The sequence below is a fragment of the Podarcis muralis genome, chromosome 4 (genome assembly GCF_964188315.1).
Source record: "Podarcis muralis chromosome 4, rPodMur119.hap1.1, whole genome shotgun sequence".
In the NCBI taxonomy this organism is placed as follows: domain Eukaryota; kingdom Metazoa; phylum Chordata; class Lepidosauria; order Squamata; family Lacertidae; genus Podarcis; species Podarcis muralis.
The window spans coordinates 60,289,432-60,313,430 of record NC_135658.1 but is presented as its reverse complement, the minus strand read 5'-3'; the positions used below and the strand labels follow the sequence as shown (position 1 = coordinate 60,313,430).

Below are 23,999 nucleotides of genomic sequence, written 5' to 3'. Positions count from 1 at the left end.
GGGAAAATTAAGACACAAAGCAATGGGAGCCCCACTGTCACATCGCTTTGCAGTGTGCTCAGCCACCCACAATATATAAAATGTGGTGGGACTATGTGGGGATCCAAGGGATGTGTCCCTAGTTGCCATGGCACCTATGCGAGCTGAGCTGTAGGAGACAAGTGTAGGATACAATCAGTCTATCTACAAAGCTCAGTTTCTATTATTTTCTTCATCCTTTTAAAGTACTTGTTTTAAATATTTTATACAGTACATCCAGACCTTAGCTGATAATCATAAACAGCTGATTTTAGAAAACAAACATCTTTTCAAGTACGTTATTGTTCTAACTTCATGCTGTATTAACTCTGGAGAAAACAGCTAAATGTATTGACAAAGTGCTGTTTAGGAGGTTATGTCGACGACTCCTTAAACTTTCAATTTTGCCAACATTTAAAAACGAGAGATTTAAGCAAGTAGCTTACATGAAATTATTTTTATTGACTAAAAATAACCTACTGTGTTAAAATGTCAAAAAGCAGGATGCACTAGAGTTGGCAAAATTCCATACAGTTAGAAAATAAAGCTTTTTATTATTTTTATAGAATTTTACAAAGCAGACGGGGAAAGGAAAATAAAATACAGCTTACTTATCTGTAAGCTTACTTACACAACATCTTATATTCTTATTTCTCCTGACTTGGAAGATTACCTCGGATTGATTGAATTAATGAGAAGGAGTTGTAGGAGTTGTAGACTTCAACTTCATGTTGAAGACAACCCATGGTACCAGGTGTCAAATACATTGTGTGAAGGTACTACAGAACATTTGAGGGCTACTCATCCTTTGTTTCTATTATGGGATGTACTAAGGAATATAAGAAGTTTAAGAAGGGAGGGACACTAACATATTCCCCTTAATTTCTCCCCATGCCCCCTCTTGCTCCTCCACAACACTGCAAATGCCCCCTTTAGCTGCATCCACTTCCATCTGAACCCTCTCCAATTCCTCCTCCTCTCCAGCTTTAATTTCCCCATCACCAGAGCCCTGAAACTGTCTCACACATATGCACCTAACTTAACTTAAAAATAAAATAAAGATAGCTATAAGTTAATAAAGAGCAACAGGAGCTGAATTATAGAAATCTTAATGTTTCAGACATTTTTCTCCATTGCAAGTTAATTTTGTACCATCACTTTGTTTTGAAGCAATTCTGATTAATACGAAGTGCAGCAGGGGATGATCTGTGTTGCTCAACCTATTGAACTATTTGCAAGAAACGTAAAATGGCAATTTGCAGAGGAAGAGCTCCTTATTTGAATTCATTTAGAGATCAAGCATCGAGGAAAAGCTTTTACATAGTATTTGCTGCTTTACCCCTGATCCAATTCAGACATAATACATCATGGGCTCACACACTCCCTCCTCTCATACTTGAGAGGGAAAGCCAGAAAGTGAAAGGGGAGTATACAAGCCCATAGTATCCTTCTAATATACACTGTGATTTGAAGACTGGGAACATTATGTCTCATTCAGACACCTGCTGTTCTGCAAAATATCCTACAAAAGATAAAGAAGGAATAGAGACTATCTCGTTCAGTAAAACAAAATGGAAGGCTACTTACTTTGGGGGAATGGTGACCATATTTCCTTTAGGTAATGAAAAATCAGCACATTCTCTTCCTAAAATTGTAGCAGTGTAAACCAAAGGCTTGATACTTGGGTTTTTTAACTGTATCTGTTGCAAATAAATAAACAAATAACATTTTATTTTATTTCCATCCCACCTTTTCTGAAAGCTCTCACCAGACAGTTTATTCTAGAATGTTCTTAAACACCACACCACAAAGAGTGGTATTGTGAACCAATAGTGTAATAAAATAATGCCAGGTAGGGATGTGTTATTCATGTAGCAATAAAATCAGTAAAAAGCTTGAGAGTGTGAGGAATAAGTATTTAGATTCTGTTTAAAGGCCACTAGGCTTGCTCCTGGTAAACACCGTCTTGATTGACTTTTCATGCCAGCCCAGAGCAGGACCTCTGAAACTGATCATGTGCCCAGGAAGGTTCAAGCAAAAACCATGCAAGATTTGTTTATTTTGCACAATATTCTGCTGTCAGTACAATGTAGCACATACACTGGGAAGTACAGTGCTCCTTATTCCCAGTGATAACACTAACGGATGGCTGTGATGTCTGAGCTGCCGTGTTCCAGAAAGCCACTCCAAGTAGCAATTGTCCTGCTACATGGGGAAAAGATTGCCTTTCCCCAGCACTGAAATATTGTGGAAATATATGCAACACATAATCAGTAGCATTTACATAGTGCATCTATTAAGGTCTTGTTCACATATCATGGTAAACCATAGCTAATGATTTGCCATAATCATGCCCTTCACATCTGTTTTGCTCTTCTCTGCTCATGCACAGAGGAAGAAACAACAATCCCAGAGATTGATCAGTTAACCAAGAACCAACCATGTATACAGAGCCTGAATTTTGGGGAGCGAAACAAACCACAACCCCTAGTTCAAACATAATACTAAGCCAGGGATTAAAGTTTTGTTTCCTCCCAGCGCAAGGAACTCACAATGTAATTTCCTTAAGGAGTCACTTAAAAGTAGAAAAAAAAACAGTTAGTACCTTTCTAACAACAGTAGCATGAAGCGGACCAGCAAACTCAACAGATTTCTTAGGTAAATACTGGGGAAGCCACTCATATAAATAGACACAAAGCATAAGCATTGTGATTGGATTTGGATCACAAATGTCTGTAGCCTAATTTAAAAAAGATGCAGAGTAAGTTCATGCTGTGGATAAAGTTCCCCCCACCAAAGCTTATAAATGAAGGAATTTCAATATCAAGTTATCATCTCGACTACCGATTTTTCATACATAAAGGAACAACAAAAGCAAAGGGTAAATCCTAGACACAAGAATTTAAACTTTCAAACCCCAATACATACAAAGTATATTTCAATGAGGAACAGGGAATAAATTTTACTTTCATTGTGTTGTAATAAATTGCATGACTGCTGAAAATGAGGATTGTAGAACTACTTTAACTAATAGAGATTACATTTTCACCAAGTTTCAACATAAAAACATATTTCCATTGTCACAAAGATCTATCATTTACATTTTAATACATTATTGAAACTGCAAGGTATACTACAAAACAAGCATTCTGAAATTCAGCGGATGCAGTTATTCACAGATACTGACTTATGACTAAATGTATCCACCCTGCCATTACTGCATCCCACATCATTTTTAGAGTACCTCAGTAAAAAAAATAATAGGATTAACCAGTTCACATAATTGGTTCATTAATAATCTCATAAAATATGGCATCATTCATGGCACTAGAAGTACAATGCAGCTTTCTGCAATTAGAGTAAAGCAGATGAATATCACAACTGTTAATATATTTTTTATTTGTAGGGCAGAAATACACTCTAACCCAATGGATTTTATGGTAATTTGGGTTTAAAATGCAAGTAAATGACTGAATCCAGCAAGTACTGGTCTGTAGTAAAGCCCATTTGTTTAATATTCAGATTCTGTATGAAGGTAACCATTATTTTTCTATGCATAAACCAAAATATATATTATACTCTGAGTGAAAAATGCAACATTTCCAGCCCCTTTGTTCAACTGTGTTGATTCACCTCAAGTCTGAGCTACAATTCAGTGACAAGCTTTCTGATTTGCTTTGCTAATTTAACAGCTGCAGTGAGGTAAAAGGTTGATGCTCAATAGTAAGAGCCCATGTTTTGCATGTTGAAGTCTCAGGTTCAATCCCTGACATGTTCAGGTAAGGGGATGTGACAGGCCCATCCAGGCTTCAGACCAGCTCTGCACAGGCCTTCCCACTCAAGCAGATGTCCTCTGCTTCACTTCTTAGCTCTGCTATAAGAGGCACTATACCTCTGAATACCAGTTGGTAGAGAAGACAAGAGAGACTGCTGTTATGCTCAGACCCTGTTTGTTAGCTTCCTATAGGCAGCTGGTTGGCCACTGTGAGAACACAACCAGCATGACTAGGAGCCACTGAGAGCTTTTATCACCCATGAATTTTTCTAATACACTTTAAAGCACAAACATTGGTTGGTGTTACTACATCTTGTGTGAATGAGTTCAGTAGTTTAACCACAAACTCTGTCCAGAGGCACTTCCATTTGTCTGCCCTGGATATTCCAAAATTCAGCTTCACTGTCCCTATGTTCTACTGTTATGACAGAGGAAGAAAAAGAAAAACTTCTGTCTACTTTCTCCATACCATACATAATTTTAAACACCTCTGTTGTGTGTCCCCTTACTCACATTTTTGCTCAACATTTTTGCCCCTCTGCTGTGGCAGCCAAAAAGAAAAAAAGCTCTTCCACCCTGGCCAGTAGGCACCCACAGTGCCCTTTTAAGATTGCCCTATTCAAATAGTTTTACTCAATGCCTTTTAGCAAGGCCATTATGAAAAGTTAACTTATCCCAATATACAAGAATAAAGAACAAAACCGTTCACAGACCATTCATAACTTAGTTCCACTTACCAGTACATGTATGTCAAGGCTTATTGCATGAAAAGCATTTACAAGAATCAGGCAATTGTGAAGACATTGTTCAGAAGTTTGTGGATTAGTGTACATATTCACAAAGTGTGTTGAAATCTGCAGATAAAATAAAAAAAAAAACAACTGAACTCCTTCTAAATCATCTTAGTAATTAGGTCCTAGTTCAGGATTTGGAATAAACATCCCTATTTAATACTTTCTGATTTCCTTACACATCGGGCTTTCTACCGCCTTGTCTTCAAGAGCTCACATGTTTCCATTCAAAATAACAGTTAGTCTTTTTCTTTGTTCCTTTGAACATTGTGGCACTAGCACACCTTGATGACACCTTATTCAGAAAGGTGCAGCTTTATGTTGCTGCACTTCCTCACCTTATTCACCTTATTCACTTCACTTATTGTTGCTGCCACTCCAAGAATCATACCAAAGCTGGCTAACTGCATGTCAGAACAGTGGCTCATCAAGACCACTACTGTCTGCTCTGACTGACAGTCACTCGCCAATGTCTCAAAGGTCATTCCTAGCATGGCCACCTGGGATTCTTTCAGCTGGAGATTCTAGGGGCCGAAATGGCAATGTCCAGCAACACAAAGCAGGTGCTACCCTACACCCCATTTTCTTCATCAGGAACCTCCAAAACAAAGTGATTTTGTCAGTAGAAAACCACTTAGTCAGTTTACTTGTTCTCTAGCTTCCTGCTTGACACCTAATTGACAAGCGTTTCCAGCAGGAAAAAAAGGTCTCTGCCTTAGGTGTTCATTTTGTGTTGCTTTTAAATCTGTCTTCTGGGGTGGGGGTTACAGCTTTTTAAACTATATAAATATGTTTTTATGGTTTGCTTGTAAATGACCTTGAGACATATGTGAAAGGCAATTAATTAATTACCAACTCCAACCACTCCTGTGTTTTCAAGTCTACCTAATGGCTTCCATCCACACTTACCCTAAAATGTAGCGAGCTAAATTTAGAACCAGCATTGTGGGACAAGAATCTGGAGATCATGCACTGGTTCCACTGTGCATTTGTTTAGCTGCAGCCATAAGCGAAGACAAAACAAATGACACTTTACCCAACAGAGAGATATATGTCACAATAATACAATTTGGATTGGAAGTGGAGGATGTTAGGAACAGACAATGGAACATTTAGGGTAGTTAAGAAAAGTGGGTCTTGATGATGGGCATGAAGCAGAAATGCAGCCTTAAATGAAGGGAGAAGTGAGAGCCTAGGGAGAAGCACGTTACAAGGCAGAGACTAGAATGAAAGACTCAGATAACAGAAGCTATTAAGTTATGAGTCTGAGCACAGTGAAGGAAGAAAAGGAAAGATTAGAGAGAAGATAAAATAGGTAGCTGGCACAATAGCAAAATGAGAGACGGATAACTTATTATTTCCCTCCTGTTCAAGCTCAAGTTGATCATGGCATTTTTTATTTTTTATCAATTGCCTAATAATACATTGAACACTGATTTCTCTTAATGCAATACAAGTATTTTAAAACTAACAAATAATATTTCCATCAAAATAGTGAAAAGCTTTCTTACCAAATAAGGGCAATATTTGGCTACTTGAGCAGCTAGGACAAGGCCATCAAGCAGATCTTTATCAAAGTTTACTATCCATCTTGTAGGTGGTATATCACCTGTTTGAAATGAGAATTTAGTGTTTTCCCCTGAAGAATCTGTGAGCCTATTCTGACAAAATTCCTCCATTTTTTCCTTGTGGAAAATCATATTATAAACATAGTACAATATTTCAAGTATGTCTACCCAATCTTCCTAGATAAATTGTAGTTTAATTCGCTCATGCAATGTCCCCTCATCAAATTATGTTGGTAGGCTTTCGGTTCTCAGACATCTTCATCATCCTTTAGGATGAAGATCACATGAAGCCCAACCACAACAGATCCTGCAAATAGATCTATAGACTGATCTATCGACAGGCTATTCAGCAAATGGAAGTATTTATAGATAAGCATTCATTAGAATTATCTATTGGCAAAGGATGCATATATGTTACCCTAAAATGGCTCTTTGGGGGAAAATCTCCTAAGATAATAGCTGGAATGGAGGTCAACAAAAATTCCTCACTCTTATATATAAAAAGGTAAAGGTAAAGGACCCCTGACAGTTAAGTCTAGTTACAGATGATTCTGGGGTTGCGGTGCTCATCTCGCTTTACAGACTGAGGGAGCCGGCGTTTGTCCGCAAACAGTTTTTCCGGGTCATGTGGCCAGCATGACTAAGCTGCTTCTGGTGCAACGGAACACTGAAACCAGAGCAGTGCACGGAAAAGCCGTTTACCTTCCCATCGGAGTGGTACCTATTTATCTACTTGCACTTTTTGGCGTGCTTTCGAACTGCTAGGTTGGAAGGAGCTGGAACCAAGCAATGGGAGCTCACCCCGTCATGGGGATTCAAACCGCCGACCTTCTGATCAGCAAGCCCAAGAGGCTCAGTGGTTTAGACCACAGCACCACCCGCGTCCCACTCTTATATATACACCATACCTAAAGCTCAAAATTACTAGAGACAGATTGTACATTAGCACTCAAACTCAAGAAGCACTCTTAAAGTACTCGTTTATTTGGAGCTAGTTCTCTAACAAATGAAATGTTTTATTATGCAAATAAAACAACAGATTCCATTTACTGATGCCCAGCTAAGCTGACTAGTTTTACCTCTGCTTCATTTTTTTGCTATCTCAGTCCTAACAATTATTTGCTTTTCTTGTGCAGTTGAAAAGCAAATGCATTAATTAGAACTCCCATATGTCTTAATTGACAATTATGTTACTCAGCTTTAATAATTAATACATCAGCACTTAGAATATTTACCAGCCAAAATTGCATTAGCACTAGAGTCATAGGTAAACACCATAATGAATTAAAATGTAACCCAATTCCAAAACCCAGCCCTGGAAATTTTTAATATTTAAAAGTAATTAGAAGGTTTCAGCTGCACTAAAAGGTTGAGCAAAGCCATTGCAACATTAATAAAGGAACATGGGGTTTATGTCACTCTATGCAAGAATTGTCATTAAATAGTCACCTGGTAGCTATGGTGACCTGAAATTGCCCCCAAGTCAGCACCTCTTATTCACAGCATTGTACTCAGCAGTCCAGCCCTTTAAAAATAAAATTGTATGTATGATTCCCACAATGTAATAACTGTTTTATAAATGTGTGTGGTATTTTATATGTATTTTGTTGATTTACTCTTAAACTATGTATTTTGGTCTATGTTGTAACTTTAGAGTTGTTTAGACAGACAACTGCAAAATTATGTATAAATAATTTTTTAAAAAATTAAATCAGACATATGCAGTTCAGTATTGAGTGAATTCATATGAGAAAAAACCTTCATTGACCAAAATCAGACAGGGGCAAGGATGGCTTGTTGCCTTGCTATCAAAAGTGCCTTCTCATCAACATTACAATTACTGGTGGACAAGCCAATAGCTATGAAGAGCAGAAACTGCAACTGCAGCCTACTTGCCCATTCACCACCTTCCTCTGGAAAGCAATAGGGAACTGGGCCCAATCTTCATGCTGGATGAGGATCTGAAGGCAATCACTTCTCTTTCTTGTCTCTGTTCTTGATGCTCACCTGAACAAGTGGGCAACTGAGTACATGCTGGCACTGAGGACAAGGAGGAGACTCCAGTCCCCTGTTGTGCTGGATACCCGAGATTTTGGGTATTACACTGAATACCCAAAATTTTACGAATTTTGAAGATTAAATAAGGATACTGACAGTCCCAGGTAAATACTGTAAATATCTGAATACAGCTTCTTATTTTTCAGAAATAAAAATCATCTGGGATTGTCCGCAAATTTTAGGCAGATATTCATGTTAATATGCATATAACACCTGTACACCCTAACCATATTTTAGGTTCTGAGATCAGATGCACCCACTCTTCCAAAAAGATTTAATAAAAATATTTTAGTACTAAATTCACACCACAAAGAGGTACATGATTCATAGCAGAAATGTCACTTAGCATTTAAGATTATCTCCTTCTGACTTTTGAAGTAAAAGTCTGGGAAGGCATAAACAAACCTTCCATTATTGGTCCCAAACTGCAGTTGAAGCATGGGTCAAATTTTTTTTTATTTAAACAAGTTTCTAAAGGCTTCTACAGTTTATGATGGCTTGGATGAGTGTCAGAGCTTAAGAGATTATCACTGTGGGAGGAAATCTATATAAAAAAGAATTTTGTTTAGTGCCCTTGTAGCAACAAAGAGCCTGAGAACATAACTTAAGGCAACATCAAGAAAAGAAGGTACAGCACATGCAAGATCAAACTTATAACCTGTCATTTTACCTGACATCTCAATAGCATCCAGTTCAAAGATTTTATTTCAATGCATGGAACTAAAGGCGCTCTTTGCTCCAACTTACTAAAGAGCAACACTATTATGTAGTGCTAGACTTTCAAGTAGAATTGCTATCTGACTGGTTTTAACGGGTTCTTTAAAACAAGCAAACAAAAGCAGTTCTCAGACAGCTGAACCATAGAAACCCTCAAGCGTTCTGCATGTTCAGGCTGCAGAACCAGAGGAATCCATGCAGGCAATCTGCTCATGCAGGGTTTTCAGTGACACAGGACATTACTAACGGGGGTGCAGGGCATGGATATAATTTAAATTCTTACTTGCTCTTGACCAGAGGCAGAGCTAGCTGCTCCGGCACCCAGAGCGGCGCACATGCTGTGTGCCTGAAGGCAGAGCAATGGGGACAGGGCAAGGGTCCAAGGAGGGTGTGGCCATGGTGAGCATCCCAGGGGGTGAGCATCCCACTTTGCCAGCAGCCTTCCTCCCTGCCCTCTTCCCTTTGACAGCTCGGGAGAGGCTTCCCCTCCCCCCAGGAAGAAACCAAGTAGCGAGGAGCAATGGCGCGCCGTGCGCCCGCAACTCCCAATAGTCCTCTGAGCTGTCAAATAGCATCCAGTTCAAAGAGCTGTCAAAACGAGGGGGGAAGGGGGGAAGGCCACCAGCAAGGCGGCACAGTTCCGCCCCTTCCCCTGACAACTCAGGGTAGGCTTGGGAGTCGCGGGCAGACAGCGCGCCGAATGTCACCTCCCTCAGTGATGACACCCAGGCCGGACACCCAGGCCGGACCGACCCCACCACAACCCTTTGCTCTTGACATCCACTGAATACAGCAACAAAACTGAAACAAATGGGAGGGTAGAACTGAACTGTAAGAGAAGGGAGTGGAAGAGAAGAAAAAAGGAACACATGAGCCTGAGTGGCACTGTCAATCTCTTAACCATGGAGACAGATTCATTTAACAGCAGGTATCGTATGACCCTCAGTATCCCTGTTTATTATAGCACTTGTCCGTCCTTTCTGCTGCCAGTCTTCTATCACACCTTGCTGGCTTCTCCTGCCTGAGCACAGGAAATATGAACAGGTAGCTCATGTGCAAAATATTCTTCTGATATGAAATTAATACTTAATAATATAATATCAATTTGGTGTGTATGGTGTATATGATGCAGAATTGCCACAAGGCTTGTGACACGAATCCTTTAAATAGTCTTGTAGTTCTTGAGCATGGGTGTCAGATGGGGTGGCACTTTCACTCTCAAACAACACGTCCTTGAATTTCCTGTACATAGCACCTTTTCTCTCTATGTCTCAGCTCCTAGAGTAGGCCCTGGATGAATAGTTCACTATTCAGACTGTGTCTTAATCTGTTCTAACGCTGCGTTTGTTTCACTCCGGCTGCTGGACACACCATATGGATATAGGGAAACAGGTCTGCATAAACATTCTTAAGCATGTAATATAATTGAGCCTTGTGTGGGCTTCATGAATCTCCAGTCCTAGTTAAAATGTCTTTTTCCTTTTGACACAGGCTGAGGACCTGTCTAGAGAGCTAGTTGGTTTGGGTCTCAAGAGTGGCACCACAACATGTGTTATGGCACCACATGACACTAATCCTAACCCTGTTTTGATAGCACAGCATGGAACAGGATCAGATCATTAGTGAATAAGAACAGGTCATTAATGAGGAGGAATGTCATAGGCCTAGGGCAGTAATTTAGAGAAGATACATTATAAAATTATGTTGAGGCTTGGTTAAATAAAATAGCTTAAAGGAAGTATTTAAAGGATTCATATCACAAGCCTTGTAGTATTTCTGCATCATATACACCAAACTGAAGTTATATTCTTAAGTATTAATTTCATATCAGAAGAATATTTTGCACATTATTTTAAATGTTAATGCTTTTCTAACTTAGACTGCTTTAATCTAACTACTTAAAGATCAAACTCAGCACTGCAGTCACAGTCGGTGTCGAAAGAAGAATTATACTGACATTCATCGCTTTTACATTTTCACTGGTATAATAAAACAACAACTAAAATTTGAGCGGTGCATAGTACTGTCAGAGAGGTGAATAAGTCACACAATTGACTTTTAAAATGCTCTTTTCAAAGGATGCCTTTGTTCTGAGACTTTGAAAAGACTTTGAGAAGTCGTTTTGTTCAAGAAGAAAATAACTGAACTGTCCAATTTAGAAAAAATGGCCTCAAAAATTACTTTTTCAAGAGGGACTATGTTTCAAGAGGGACAGCTTCATATTTCAATATCTGAAATAAACTAAACTTATTTTTAAATCGGTCTTAGAAAAATCTTTATAATAGACTTCCTGCACATAAAAAACCAGGACTACCAGCAGAATACTAGTTAGCAAGTTGGTGTGATTTCCCCCCACCTTTTTTGCTGTCTTTCCACACAATTGTTCGTGTCTTCTCAAAATTTCTGTTCATCCAAATAAGAAGAATTCTTTCAGATGAAGAGTATATATTACTAGACAAAGGATCAGCACTTATACGTGGAACATGTTCGGAGTTTTCTGCACTGCTCTCGGTATCACCTTCAACAGCGGAGACACGGTGGAGAACCAAAATCTAAAATGGACAAACTATTTAAAACTTTCTTCTATATAACCGACAAACACAGATTTACTCAGAATAAGCCCTACTGCTCTAAGTGAGATATCTTACACAAACTCTTTACTAAGTATACTACCTAATGGTAAGATCCTGCTCTAACACAAAGGCAACTATCTTCTCCCTTTTACTTCTGCTCTATGCTTCACAAGGGACCCTTGCCTCATGAAGCATATGTACCTATTATCTGTACCTTTAGTCTAATGTGCAGTTCAGAACATAATTATCTTTCGAATTTCACACTTCTCCAAATTTCCCAATGCAGTTATGAGCTCAAATGTACCAAAATGCCAAAAGTGCAAACATCACATATTTTAGGATAAAATAGGTTTAGAAATATTAACAGTGAAATTACTGAAAAATAGACTCACCTGCCCATACCTATCATAACACACCATGGCTTAGCAGATGAGAAACAAAAGCAGAAAGCCGTGCTAAACCATGATTTGCCTGCTGTACACATGAAAGCTCAAACTACTGAATGGATTCTTAACTTAGGGTTAGCACAAACCACAGTTTCGCATTATGTTTGAACCCTGCCTAAGACATATGCACAAGCTTGCTGATCTCACCTTGTATATTTGAAGCAACACATCTGTCCAAGCTCGCTTGCTCATGGCTTCAAATAGACAATCATCCAAAACATAAACATAACTGTCATTAGGATCAAACGACTCAACCTTCGGAGAAATATGAGAAACTTGTGATTTATACTTTGATTTCATTCTAAATTGGACAACAGCAAACACTAAACATTAGCTGTTGCTTTCTAATATAATCACCCTGTATAACAAGTAGAAATGCAGAAAATGCTGTGTTATTATACATGAGGATATGCATAGTAGTGCTACAATTGAATTCACATCTACATGGGCTTCACTTCTAAATAAATATGCAAAAGTTTGTCTGTTAATAGGCTGCCATCTAGTAAGAAGCAAATCCCAACCTTCAACCCGATGAGCAACTTGGTGCAAAACTGAACATTCCCTCCATTACATAACGTTATTATAAGGTAGAGAGAATAAATGTACACTGTAAGTCACAAGCAAACTTTAAAAAATAGTAGCAAGTATAGCACATTTGGAATTAAACACAGCATTATATGTGGCTATGCCAGTGGGGGGAAACTTATTAATCTTTATGCTTAAAATTAAGCCCAAGATCAAGATCGAAGTGCATTGATACATTTACATTATATAAAATTACCTTCACCATAAGCTGTAAACAGGCCCATTTCTTATAATCTTCAAAGTCAAGGAGAAACTGAGGCAAAATGTGAGGAAGGCTGGCTCCTTGACCTCTAACATCAATATAGAAACAAGAATAAAGGATAAATAATAAATAATAAATAAACAAAGGTCCGTATAGTTAAAGCCATGGTTTTCCCAGTAGTAATGTATGGAAGTCAGAGCTGGACCATAAAGAAAGCTGATCGCCGAAGAATTGATGCTTTTGAATTATGGTGCTGGAGGAGACTCTTGAGAGTCCCATGGACTGCAAGAAGATCAAACCTCTCCATTCTTAAGGAAATTAGCCCTGGGTGCTCACTGGAAGGACAGATCGTGAAGCTGAGGCTCCAATACTTTGGCCACCTCATGAGAAGAGAAGACTCCCTGGAAAAGACCCTGATGTTGGGAAAGATGGAGGGCACAAGGAGAAGGGGACGACAGAGGACGAGATGGTTGGACAGTGTTCTTGAAGCGACAAACATGAGTCTGACCAAGCTGCGGGAGGCAGTGGAAGACAGGGGTGCCTGGCATGCTCTGGTCCATGGGGTCACGAAGAGTCGGACACGACTAAACGACTAAACAACAACAATAAATAAAGTCTTGGAAATTGAAGTTCCTTTCTCACACTCTTCACTGATGCTCTGTGTTCATGCCCCCCTTTCTGTGCCAATACATTTGAAATATATAGCTATGAAATTCTGCACAAAGTAGGCAGGCAAGAAATCTGTCCTAAAAATCAGGTGCACTACTCACCACAATAACCTTATGACAAATATAGAAAATTGCAGTATTAATTTCAGTATATTTCACAAGATGCTTATAATGAAAAAGTATTCTCAGTCTGTATGCCTAGATTTCTTTGTTTAATAAGGCAGACACATTTTTCTCCTTTTAAAGGAATTGCTTAAGTGTCCTATTCCTTTGTCTTACCCAGTCAGCAATCACAGTCAGAATTAAACATCCTTATCAGCATTTCCAGCAACGGTCATTTTGCAATCAAGTTCATAGTTACTGGAATTTGTATTTGAGTGAAACATGGGGTAATAAGTCAATTTTATTAACTATATTGGGCAATTTCTATATGAAAAGAACTTTAATGTGGCCACAGTGGCCTATTTTTGATGCTAGACATTCATATAAATCTTAGCACACTGCCTTCACTGCAGGAACTTCCACATTTGGTTTCATTAGACCTGAACAGCTCTTGAACATATGATGCAATTCACAGGCTGTGAAGACCTGAATTTATTTTGAGTGGTCAAGTCCTCTGGTGCCACTTTTTTACCTATGTATGTTGAGTTACATCTGTGCCTTTCACCATTTGACCTGCTTTTGCCAGGTCGAATGAGGTCTCCCTTGTGGAAAGACTGGTATGAAGAAAGTGTTGAGCAGTTTAGCCATATTTTATAACAACAACATTGCAGCCAGCCAACCTATAGGAGGAGTGCATTCCACAACTAGAGTACTATTACTGAAATGGCCTTTTGATTGGTCCTAGACCTCTTGCAGCTGGAAGTACAAGGAGGTCCTCCCCAGTAGATCTTAGGTCACACAGGGGAAGAGTGGAATGGGGAGAAGTGCTCACTCAGATAATAGTGTCGCAATCCATTTAAGGAGAGACTCAGTCCTCAGATAACCAGGTTCCTAGCTGCTTAGGGCTTATACATCAAAACCTTGAATTGTGCTCACTAGTTAACTGCCAGCCAGCACAGATCTTTGAGGGCTGCTGTTCAATTGTCCCTGAGGACCAGACTGAGCAGAACTCTGGCAGCTACATTTTGCACTAGCTGCAGCTTCTGAACACTTTTCAAAGGCAGCCTCACGGAGAGCACCTTGTAATAATCTAAAAAGGAACAGCTGTAGCTGGAAATAGGCACTTGGTGCTACACAAGCCACCAGGGCTTCCAGCAGCTGTGAACCTGATCTTTCAGGGGGAAAGCAGCCCCATCCAAAACAGGCTGCCTACCTAATTCCCAGATGCAGGAACCACAAATCCACAGAACCTCAATCTTGCTAGGATTCAGCTTCAGTTTATTGGCCCCCATCCAGCACACTACTCCCTCCATACGCTGGTCAAGCATGGCTTAGGAATACTTTTCAACTAGACAAAACATAATGGCAAAATATCTTTAAAACACTCACCTGAGAAAAGTGATCATTGTAGAATGCTGCCAGTGAAGTTGCACCACTCTCTCTATGGGGTCACATGGCAACGACTGGCTTGAACTAATTCCAGGCAGCAACTGCCCACTCAAATGGAGCAGCAGGTCATAAATAGTCTTTATATCTTTACCAAGGTTTTGTCTAAGCTTTTCATCAGATGGAGCCATTTGAATTTTACAGACATCACTGAGCAAAGAAATAAAAACAACTCTATTTCATTATTAAAAGCAAGCTAATATTAAAACACATTAATGTGATAACTCTCTGGTTAGAGATTTAATTATGAAATATGTACTCCACTATAGTGATTCTCTTGAACATATGATGCAATTCACAGGCTGTGAAGACCTGAATTTATTTTGAGTGGTCAAGTCCTCTGGTACCACTTTTTTACCTATGTATGTTGAGTTACATCTGTGCCTTTCACCATTTGACCTGCTTTTGCCAGGTCGAATGAGGTCTCCCTTGTGGAAAGACTGGTATGAAGAAAGTGTTGAGCTCATCTAAAGACACCAGTGTACATATACAGCTCTGGGCCCTAATCTATACACAAACACTATATAAGATGCATCTGTGTTGGACTGTTGGATTGTATTTCTGTCTTCTCTGATAAATTAAGGTATAAAAATAAAAATTCTGTAAGATGCCTTTTACAACCATATCATAATCAATTAGTTTATCTATGTGCTGTTAGATCATTAAAACCCTTCTGACAGGTAACTAGTAATAAATCTTTAAACAAGGAAGCCCTGCTTTACAAGAATTCTATTGCCTTCCATTGCTATTTTTATTCTAGACTTATTTGATCAGCATTAGTATTATGCATCCCTCCTAAATTTATTTGTAAAAAAATATATATATTCAAAAGAACATCTTGAACATCCCTACTAGCAGTCCCTGTTCAGGCAGGAAAGTAGAGCAGAGATGGAATGGCACAGGTGAAATCTGCGCCAAATCATACCATACCACTGGCATTCAGTTTTTGACACACATTTTCTTTCAGCCACCAGGCCCTATGACTTCCCAAGATCTTAAAAAGAGAACTGCCACCCAAATTTTAAAAAAATTAAGGAAGAATGCAAATTAATATTTGTATAGATAAAACACATATGGTATATATGGTGCGTGAATATTTTCTGTTCCTCCTCAGAATATAAGTAGTGACAGAATACCCAATGGAGCTAGACACAACCTGTGCACATGTATATGTACAAAATGTCCCAAATTTAACATTTACGGTTATTTAACCAAATTACTTTTTGTTTAGAAAATGCATCTGTTGGGCTATAGTGAACCTCCACAAGTGAAGAAAATTAATATACAACTTTAAGCCTTTCTAGCTAATGGAAGACAAAGGCAAATAAGTAAAAATATAATAATATCTGCCTCACTATATGAGTATTTTAAAAAAACAAAAACAAAAAACACCAAGGTATAAAGCTATCAAGCTTTGGTAGTGTTTTTAGGACCCTGGGAATAAGGTGACTCAAGGGAAGCATTTCAGTCAATGGGTGGTATTGAACTAAGTTTTAATCAGAGTAGACCCACTGAAATTAATGAACACAATTAAGTTAGCTGCAATACTGTCAGTGGATCTACTCTGAGTATCACTTAGTTCAATACCGCCTGCTATAACTAGAGGAGAGCAAACATATTATATATACTCATTTTTTATTATTTTAAAGAGATATGGTAATCAGAAAGTTAGCCTGTAACCAAATCAAGGCACACATAGAGCTGTGTCCCCTTTCAGCTGTTCATGCCTCATTACACAGGTCTTCATTATTTTGCTTAAACTAGAGGTGTATATTTGTGGCTTTTCCTCTCCCAGTCTTCAACCTCCTACCAAGATCTCAGTAAAATTCCACTGCAGGTATTTTAGTAAAACAGTTCTTTTAATCAAACGAAAAAGACATTCACTGTTTAAAAGGTAGGAAGTGTGAGAAAATAATGAGCTAGTACCGTCTTAAAGAATGTGGAATGGAAATGGGATTTGGCCCTTTAGACCAACCAAAGAGAGTAAACCAATTCTGAACTGCTGAAATGACTTTCTCATAAAAAGCATACTCCTCTGTGCCTTCATCAGGAAAAACCAATAATTCAAATTTGCTTCTAGCACGTCTAGTTGGATAGGAAGATTCGCTCTTCAGCCTTTCAAGCATCTTTTCCAATTCTGCAGAAAAATATCTGAATTTAGTTGTAATTATACCACTTCCTAGAACACAAAGTAGTAGTAGAGCACTTACTTTCTTATACGTTTGATTTCTGCTGGAAATAAAACCAAGGACTTTGGGTGTGTTTGTACACTGTGGTGGCTGATCAGTAGCTACACTACTATGAAGAAATCATTAGCTGTCAGAGCAGACCAAATTAATGTATAGCTCCATACTGGAACATGATTAATTAGATCAGCTGATAATAAATGCATTGACATTTCTTCAGTTCCACCATACATTTGTTGGTGTGCTAAGTAGAGATGTGCACTTATCACAAGATTCAGCGCTTCAGAAAACAGTCCCAAATCAGCTCAGGCTGCTTTAGAGACTACTCAGCACCTCAGATGTGAATCTCAGTTCAGGAAAAGCAAAGCATTGTGCCTTCACACTAACATAGGTAAATCACTCAAATTACTAACTTTATTTCATTTTATGACAGTCTCAAATGAAATTTGCAGGTATATGATTCCCTCCTAGCTGGGTAAAAGCTGGCAAATTCCAGACAAAGAGGTGCTGGCCACATCTAAAGTTTGCTTTTTGGCTTTTTATTTTATTTTTTAAAGGAACAAATCTCTTTTCTTTTCAACAGAATCTGGTGTCATTTGTAGGTGTGGCATGCCATTGTGGGGATGAATGCTGCCAAATTTCAAAAGGATATCTGCAGTAGTTTTCCTGCAACTGCAGGCCTTAACAGTTCTGAGGTAGTTAAAATCCCCTCTATTGTTTGGTGAGTTTCCCCTGTTGGGTAGAGCATGGAGCGATGCTGCAGGTTCAATCCCTGTATGGGACAGTTGCATATTCCTGCATTGCAGGGGATTGAATCATATGATCCTTGGGGTTCTTTCCAACTCTGCAATTCTATGCTTTTCAAGCAAGTGCCAATAGCAGAACTGAATCCCTCCCTCAAAGAACTGTGATTGGCCAACCCTGCTACAATCATTCCCTCTGAAAAGAAGCCAGATTGTCGATTTCAAAACTACTGCTGGATTAGACTAATGGTCCATCTAGTCCAGTATTTATTTATTGTTTAATGTATTTATATTTGGTCTTTTAGGGTGAATCCACACAAGACAGCTAATAAACTAGCTGATATTCTTTTTCTCAGCAGCAGCATCTGTTGAAACTTTCTAATATTGATTCCCAAGAATGTGTTATTTGTTTTGATATCCTGTCCAGGAACATACATAAAATCCTGATTAGCATAGTTAAGTCAGTTTTGTTTGTTGTATTAGTAGGGCCATAACCACTGCATAGCACATCTCCTAAACAAGGATACCTCTTAAACCTACAGGTGTCTGGAAACCTATATGACTATAGCCATGCTGCAGGATTTGGAATCTAACGCAGAAGCTAGTAACTTCAGACAAACCCTGGAAATCTAAATTGTCATTAACAAACATTTCTAGCCCTCATGGTTGTAAAGAAATCCTGTATATTATACCTGCAAGAGAATCTTCAGAGTTGGTGATTCTCTCAAAAGTACCAGAAGATATTTGCGAACATGATCCTGGAATATAGCATGGATGCTGCAAAGTTTCTCCGGTGCTGTAAATTATCTCATTACAATCTACAAATTTGATTAAAATGTAACATTACACATTTTACAATACTTTCTGCAATTAATAAGTACAAAAGCATTTGCTTTCCTCCCCCCCCCCCCGCTAATTGCGTTCTACATACTATAGATGGGCAGCCCATGGGCCATGTTTGGTCCTCATATCTGTTATTGAGTCCCCTAGCATTCATCTGACACATTTTCTCCCCCCTCATTATATTCTGCATTATCTCTTGTCCCAAACAACCCTCTAAATTACTAGTTAGGAGAGCAGAAGCATTGAACAGCAAGGGGAGGCAGAAAAGGAAGAAGTAATCCTAGATCCGTACATCATTGGAGCTGGAGAAGCCAGGGTTGGCTGGTGAAGAAGCAACAAGGAGGAACAAAAGAAGGAAAGGGTCTCCTCGACAAGCTGGGGGAATCTAAGAGTTTGTGGGTTGAAAGGAGTACCCAAGCTCAAAACTTATTCCTAACAGGTTTGGCTGTTGGGTGCGCAAGCTCCTCCGTCCTTTCAAGTTCTCATATTCCTTCTCCTCCAAATACTAGTTTGTGGTGACAGCTAAGCAGCAACAGGATAGGTAGGACTGGTGTTGGCTAAGAGTGGAGCAGTGGGAATGAAGAAGGAAGTGGTGGTCCAGGGATCTGAGAGGAGAGCCCTTTCCAACGCTAGAGGTCACTCAGATTGCTGCTTCTCTGGATGCAAAATTTATCCAAATTGTAAAAAGGGAAGAGGTGACTTGCAAAGCAGTCAGCTCCCTGCACCCCACATCAATTTCTCAGCAGCATCAGGAAAGTCCCGACTGGAGGCAGGGAAGGAAGGGTGTAGAGGGGAGAAAGCACATATAAACAGCTGGCTGGGGTATGTGTGTGGATGGATGGATGGAAAGGAAGGGGATGAGAGAGAGAGAGAGAGAGAGAGAGAGAGAGAGAGATTCTGGAGAGTTACCTCACTTTGTATGTGGAGAACCAGCTTCCATTTACCGCTACTGATTTGCATCTTCTGCAAATTTATTCATTCTTGATTTACTCATTGATCCTCCTCTCTCTCTCTCTCTCTCTCTCTCTCTCTCTCTCTTTCTCTCTCCTCCTGCTTCTTATCTGTTTTTCTTCATTTGAATAACACTGGGCATTTTAAGTTTTCACTGCTACTCTTTCCCACCCACAGAAGGTATCAGCTTGTACAGGACATGCAATTGAAATGCTGTTTGGTAGCCAAAGAAAATTAGAAGCCCTTTTTAAGGATAATCTCACTACAATGTGTTAACTATGATAAGCATTTGAGCTATCCTTTAAAGTTTCCAAGCAGATAAAACCTTCTCTGCTCACCACTTCTCAGGGTAATTTGTTGGTTGGTAAGGTGGCATGCCAGGTAGGGATACACAGTAAGGAGGCAATTCTCTGCTGTTGCAGACACCTGAAGCGGAAATCTAGAAATACAACAGGAGATATTTTCAATTAACACTTTCAGTTTCTTCGGTACCAGGGCCCCAAACTGAAGACTGCACACATTGTAATGCAAGCATGAGAAACCCGTGACCCTTCAGTAGCTGTTGGACTACAGCTCCCATCATCCCTGACCAGGGGGCACCCCGGCTGGGGGTGATGGGTGGGGGAGTCCAACAATATATTGATGGCCTTTTTCAATGCATACATTCATATGCCTGCACATAAACACTTTCATTCATTTTAGTAGAAGGGGAAGCAATAAGCACACCAGGCAACACACAAACACAGCAAAACAAATTTTGCCTAAAATGGGAGGCCTGTCATAATACCTCCAGAGGTAATGTATATATGCAGCTTGAGGAAAGCTGAGCTATGGAACTCCTTGCCACAAGGAAAATCCTTGTACAAACCATTTAGAAATTTTGTAAAACGGATTAGATATTAGTAAAAAAATGCTGTAATTGCTAGCTGATTATGCCAAGCTCTGCCTCATTCTTGTGACTAGTGGCTTTCAGTAATTTTCAGCCCTGAGGATAGAAAGCACGTTTAATGTGCTTAAAGACAGACAACTCCCCAAACAACAGCATCACCTGCTTGTTAAGCTTTTCAAAAATTTATGCATTCATAATCAGGTTTGTTATTTTGCTACACCTTTAAGACCATGGGTTGGGAAAACATCTCTAGAGAGCATTTCTGGCATAATTGCTGGTTGTTTTAGTCTTCTGGTCCCTGACATTATTTCATGGGATGGGTTTTTAATGTTTTCTAGAAATGTTTATCTGTTTTGTTAGGCATCTGGGGAAGTTAAAATTCTGTGGGGTAGAAATATAAATTTTATAGTGTAATTGTGCATCATGAATATACAAAAGCTTATTTTAAAACAATGCTAATTGAGCAACACTCCAAAAACAGGGCATAACTATTAACTCATTCCTGGTCTTCAGGTGTCACTTTATTTACCCAGGCTTTTGCTAGTTAATTTATTTATTATATTTATATCCCATCTTTTCTCCAAGGAGTTCAAGGTGGCATGCACACTTCTTTTCCCTCTAAATGTTCTCTTCTGCCAGGTAGGTTAGTCTGAGAGACTGTGACAGACCCAAGGTCACCCAGTGAGCTTCTTGGCTGAGTGGAGATTCAATCCCTGATCTCCCACGTCCTAGTCGAACACTTTCACCACTTGATGTTGGAATGCTTAATGTTCAGCAACAATATCTGAATCAGTGTTTACTGAATTATTATTACTTCTTTTTAGCATGCTTTTATTGTTTGTGTTATAATCTTAATATGTGTGTTGCACATAGCCCTGAGCTCCTTTAAAGGAAGTACAATTTATAAATATATTAAGTAATATAAATAAATAAAACTGGGAAACGCCCAAGAAATTACAATGGTGAGAAGGAGTAGCAATCAGCTACATGCTTGCTCACCTCCCTCTGTTGCTGTTTCTTTTCTAACTTCACTACCAGCCCACAGACCCATCTTCCAGGGCTATTCTTCTAGAAAAAGAGGTGCCAGAACTCACCATAAACACCTTCCTCTTTCTCTTAGAATGGCAATGGCAGCCACCTGAGAGCCGCTGAAACTCACCTGAGAGGTTCTGGAACCCACCTCAGAACTGAGTTCTGAGTTCCCCCTGAAAAAAAAGCCCTGCCACTTCTCTCTTTCATGGCAAGGAGAAGGAGAAAGAGTAGTTGCAGGCTCAAAGGACCAGTCAGGATGAGCTGAGCCAAGATAGAAAGCAGTCGATATAAATAGGTTTTGTGCTGAGCTTGCCCCATTCCTTGCAACTGTCTTCTTGTATTTTGTCTCCCCTCTCCCCCTAGTCCTGGCACCTGGTGTAACTCTCTGAACCTATTTCTATACCAGAATGAACTTGAGCTCTGCTGCCACACCTCCTATTAAAAGGGCTATACAATGTCCTTTTCCTCCTCTTCACTCCCACTTCTGCAGGTGAGTGGGAAAGAGGAAACCACTAGTGGATCACTCAGGTGGATGGATTATTTGGCCACTTCATTGGCTCAACAAAGTTATGTTTTTTTCCTGCAGGCCATCAAAATCCTGGAACCAGCACTGGGTCACTCGTTCTTTGGATTTCTCTCTATGTTGTAAATCAACCATTTCAAACAGTAGCATTTCAAATGAGATTTGCCCTCAAGACATAATCTGACTACATCTTTCTCCGTTTTTTATACACTTCCCCTCAGCTAAGTAACATCTTTAAGAATTTTCCCAAGTTATTTCTACACATAGAAGTACCTAAATGTGACTACCTGTTCTTTTCTCCATCAACAAAGAAGACATTCTTCAAAAAGGAAATTGGCTTTGAAGAACAGAAACTGACACGGCAGGTAAATCCAATATTGTTTCCTTCTGATGTTACTTGAATTACATTGCCATTTGGAAAATCCACTGTTAAAGGATTAATCTGATGAACATCCTCTCCAGAGTCCAATTCTGAAATTTCAACTTGCAAGACTGTCGAACTATTAAAAAAAGAAGCAGCAGCAAGATATGTAGTCCCAAAGGATCAACGTAACAAAGTTGAAGAATATATTTTCACAGTTGTTTTCAGAGAATTACTTTAAGGAAAAAAATACATTTTATAATGAGCTGTCAGATGAGAATCCTTTGAGTAAAGTAACAGCTAATTTGTATTAAACAAGCACTTCTTACTTGGGAGTTCATAAACAAAAGGTGAAGGACTTCAGGTTATATTAAATCTTATTCATAATTTTCAAAGTTTATACTGTTACATTATCCAGCTTCTTGAAGAGTAAAATTTAGAGTAACACCAAGCTGATTTTGCATATTGCTTTGTTGAGTCCGTTTGCAAAGCCACTTCAGCTAGGAACACCATTTAGTGTTTGTACAAAGAACAATTTTCAGCAAAGTCAAGGGCTTGAACACTCCTTCTTCAAGTGGAAAGGCACAACCCCAAGCTATATCACAGCGATGTCCAACAGGTTGATCACAATCAATAGGTCTATCCCCGAATCATCGTGGTCAATCGTGGGCTCCCTTTAAATTGCTGGCTGTAATTAGAATTGTGGTGGAAGTCTCCGCCCCCACCGCCCTCGTTCTGTCTATGAAATGGGCGATCGTTTGTGATACTAAGTTTATCTTTATTACTTTGCCTGCTTGTTATTGTCACGGGTTTTTTAAAGCGTCTTATGACCTCCCTCCCTAAAAAAAAGCTCCACAACTTTCTGTTCCACCTGCAGTATATCACAAGCTGATACCCTGTTCAAGTTCTAAAAGAGGTTTATCATGTGATGTGATGAGTTATTTAACAAACACACATCCAAAGCCCTCCAGGGTATGCATGAATAATTCCTTAGATCCAATTCATTCTAAATAATAAAGGAATGCGTAGATCAAAAACCTATAAAATCACCAACTTATATATTTTGGTGAACACAATCCTACAATTAGCACAATCCTACAAGGCTAGTTGAACCTCCACAGCACCAAAAAAAACCACCCCAAAAAACCTCCCAAAATTTGGGCAGCTGGAGCTTAAGTAACATCATAGGCTAGGTAGTAAATGGTATATAACTAAATGGCAAACAGGTCTAAGATGTTCCTTACTAAATCAAATTCTAGATATGGTGCTGTGCACAAGCAGAGCTGTCCTGGCAGCCCTATGGATGCTACAGAAAGAGCCTTCAGCGGACCAACTTCCCTTTCTGCTCAACTCAATGAATTTCCAGGAAAAAAGCCTGTAGCAAGTCGAAACAGTCCAGCATAGGCTAAGATGAGATGATGTCTGGTCCTGAACCAGCACACAACGGGAGCTGATCCTCCATCAAACAAGGATCTTATATGTTGACATCCTTAAGTCCAACCTGTTTGCTACAGTGGTTCGA

At 39.3% G+C, this 23,999-nt stretch overlaps 1 protein-coding gene across 2 annotated transcripts in view; it reads right to left on the bottom strand.

Moving 5' to 3' along the window:
- Positions 1 to 23,999, bottom strand: part of CFAP47 (cilia and flagella associated protein 47) — a 186,448-nt gene that overhangs the window by 115,746 nt on the left and 46,703 nt on the right. For both annotated transcript variants that reach the window (XM_028727418.2, XM_077927386.1), the window contains 12 exons: positions 22,404 to 22,616; positions 20,011 to 20,111; positions 18,571 to 18,696; positions 16,876 to 17,086; positions 14,893 to 15,099; positions 12,728 to 12,821; positions 12,094 to 12,201; positions 11,284 to 11,479; positions 6,096 to 6,193; positions 4,531 to 4,647; positions 2,624 to 2,758; positions 1,606 to 1,718 (listed from right to left, as the gene is read on the bottom strand). In XM_028727418.2, the coding sequence (XP_028583251.2) occupies positions 1,606 to 1,718; positions 2,624 to 2,758; positions 4,531 to 4,647; positions 6,096 to 6,193; positions 11,284 to 11,479; positions 12,094 to 12,201; positions 12,728 to 12,821; positions 14,893 to 15,099; positions 16,876 to 17,086; positions 18,571 to 18,696; positions 20,011 to 20,111; positions 22,404 to 22,616 (1,719 nt within the window). The remainder of the gene's footprint in view (positions 1 to 1,605; positions 1,719 to 2,623; positions 2,759 to 4,530; positions 4,648 to 6,095; positions 6,194 to 11,283; positions 11,480 to 12,093; positions 12,202 to 12,727; positions 12,822 to 14,892; positions 15,100 to 16,875; positions 17,087 to 18,570; positions 18,697 to 20,010; positions 20,112 to 22,403; positions 22,617 to 23,999) is intronic.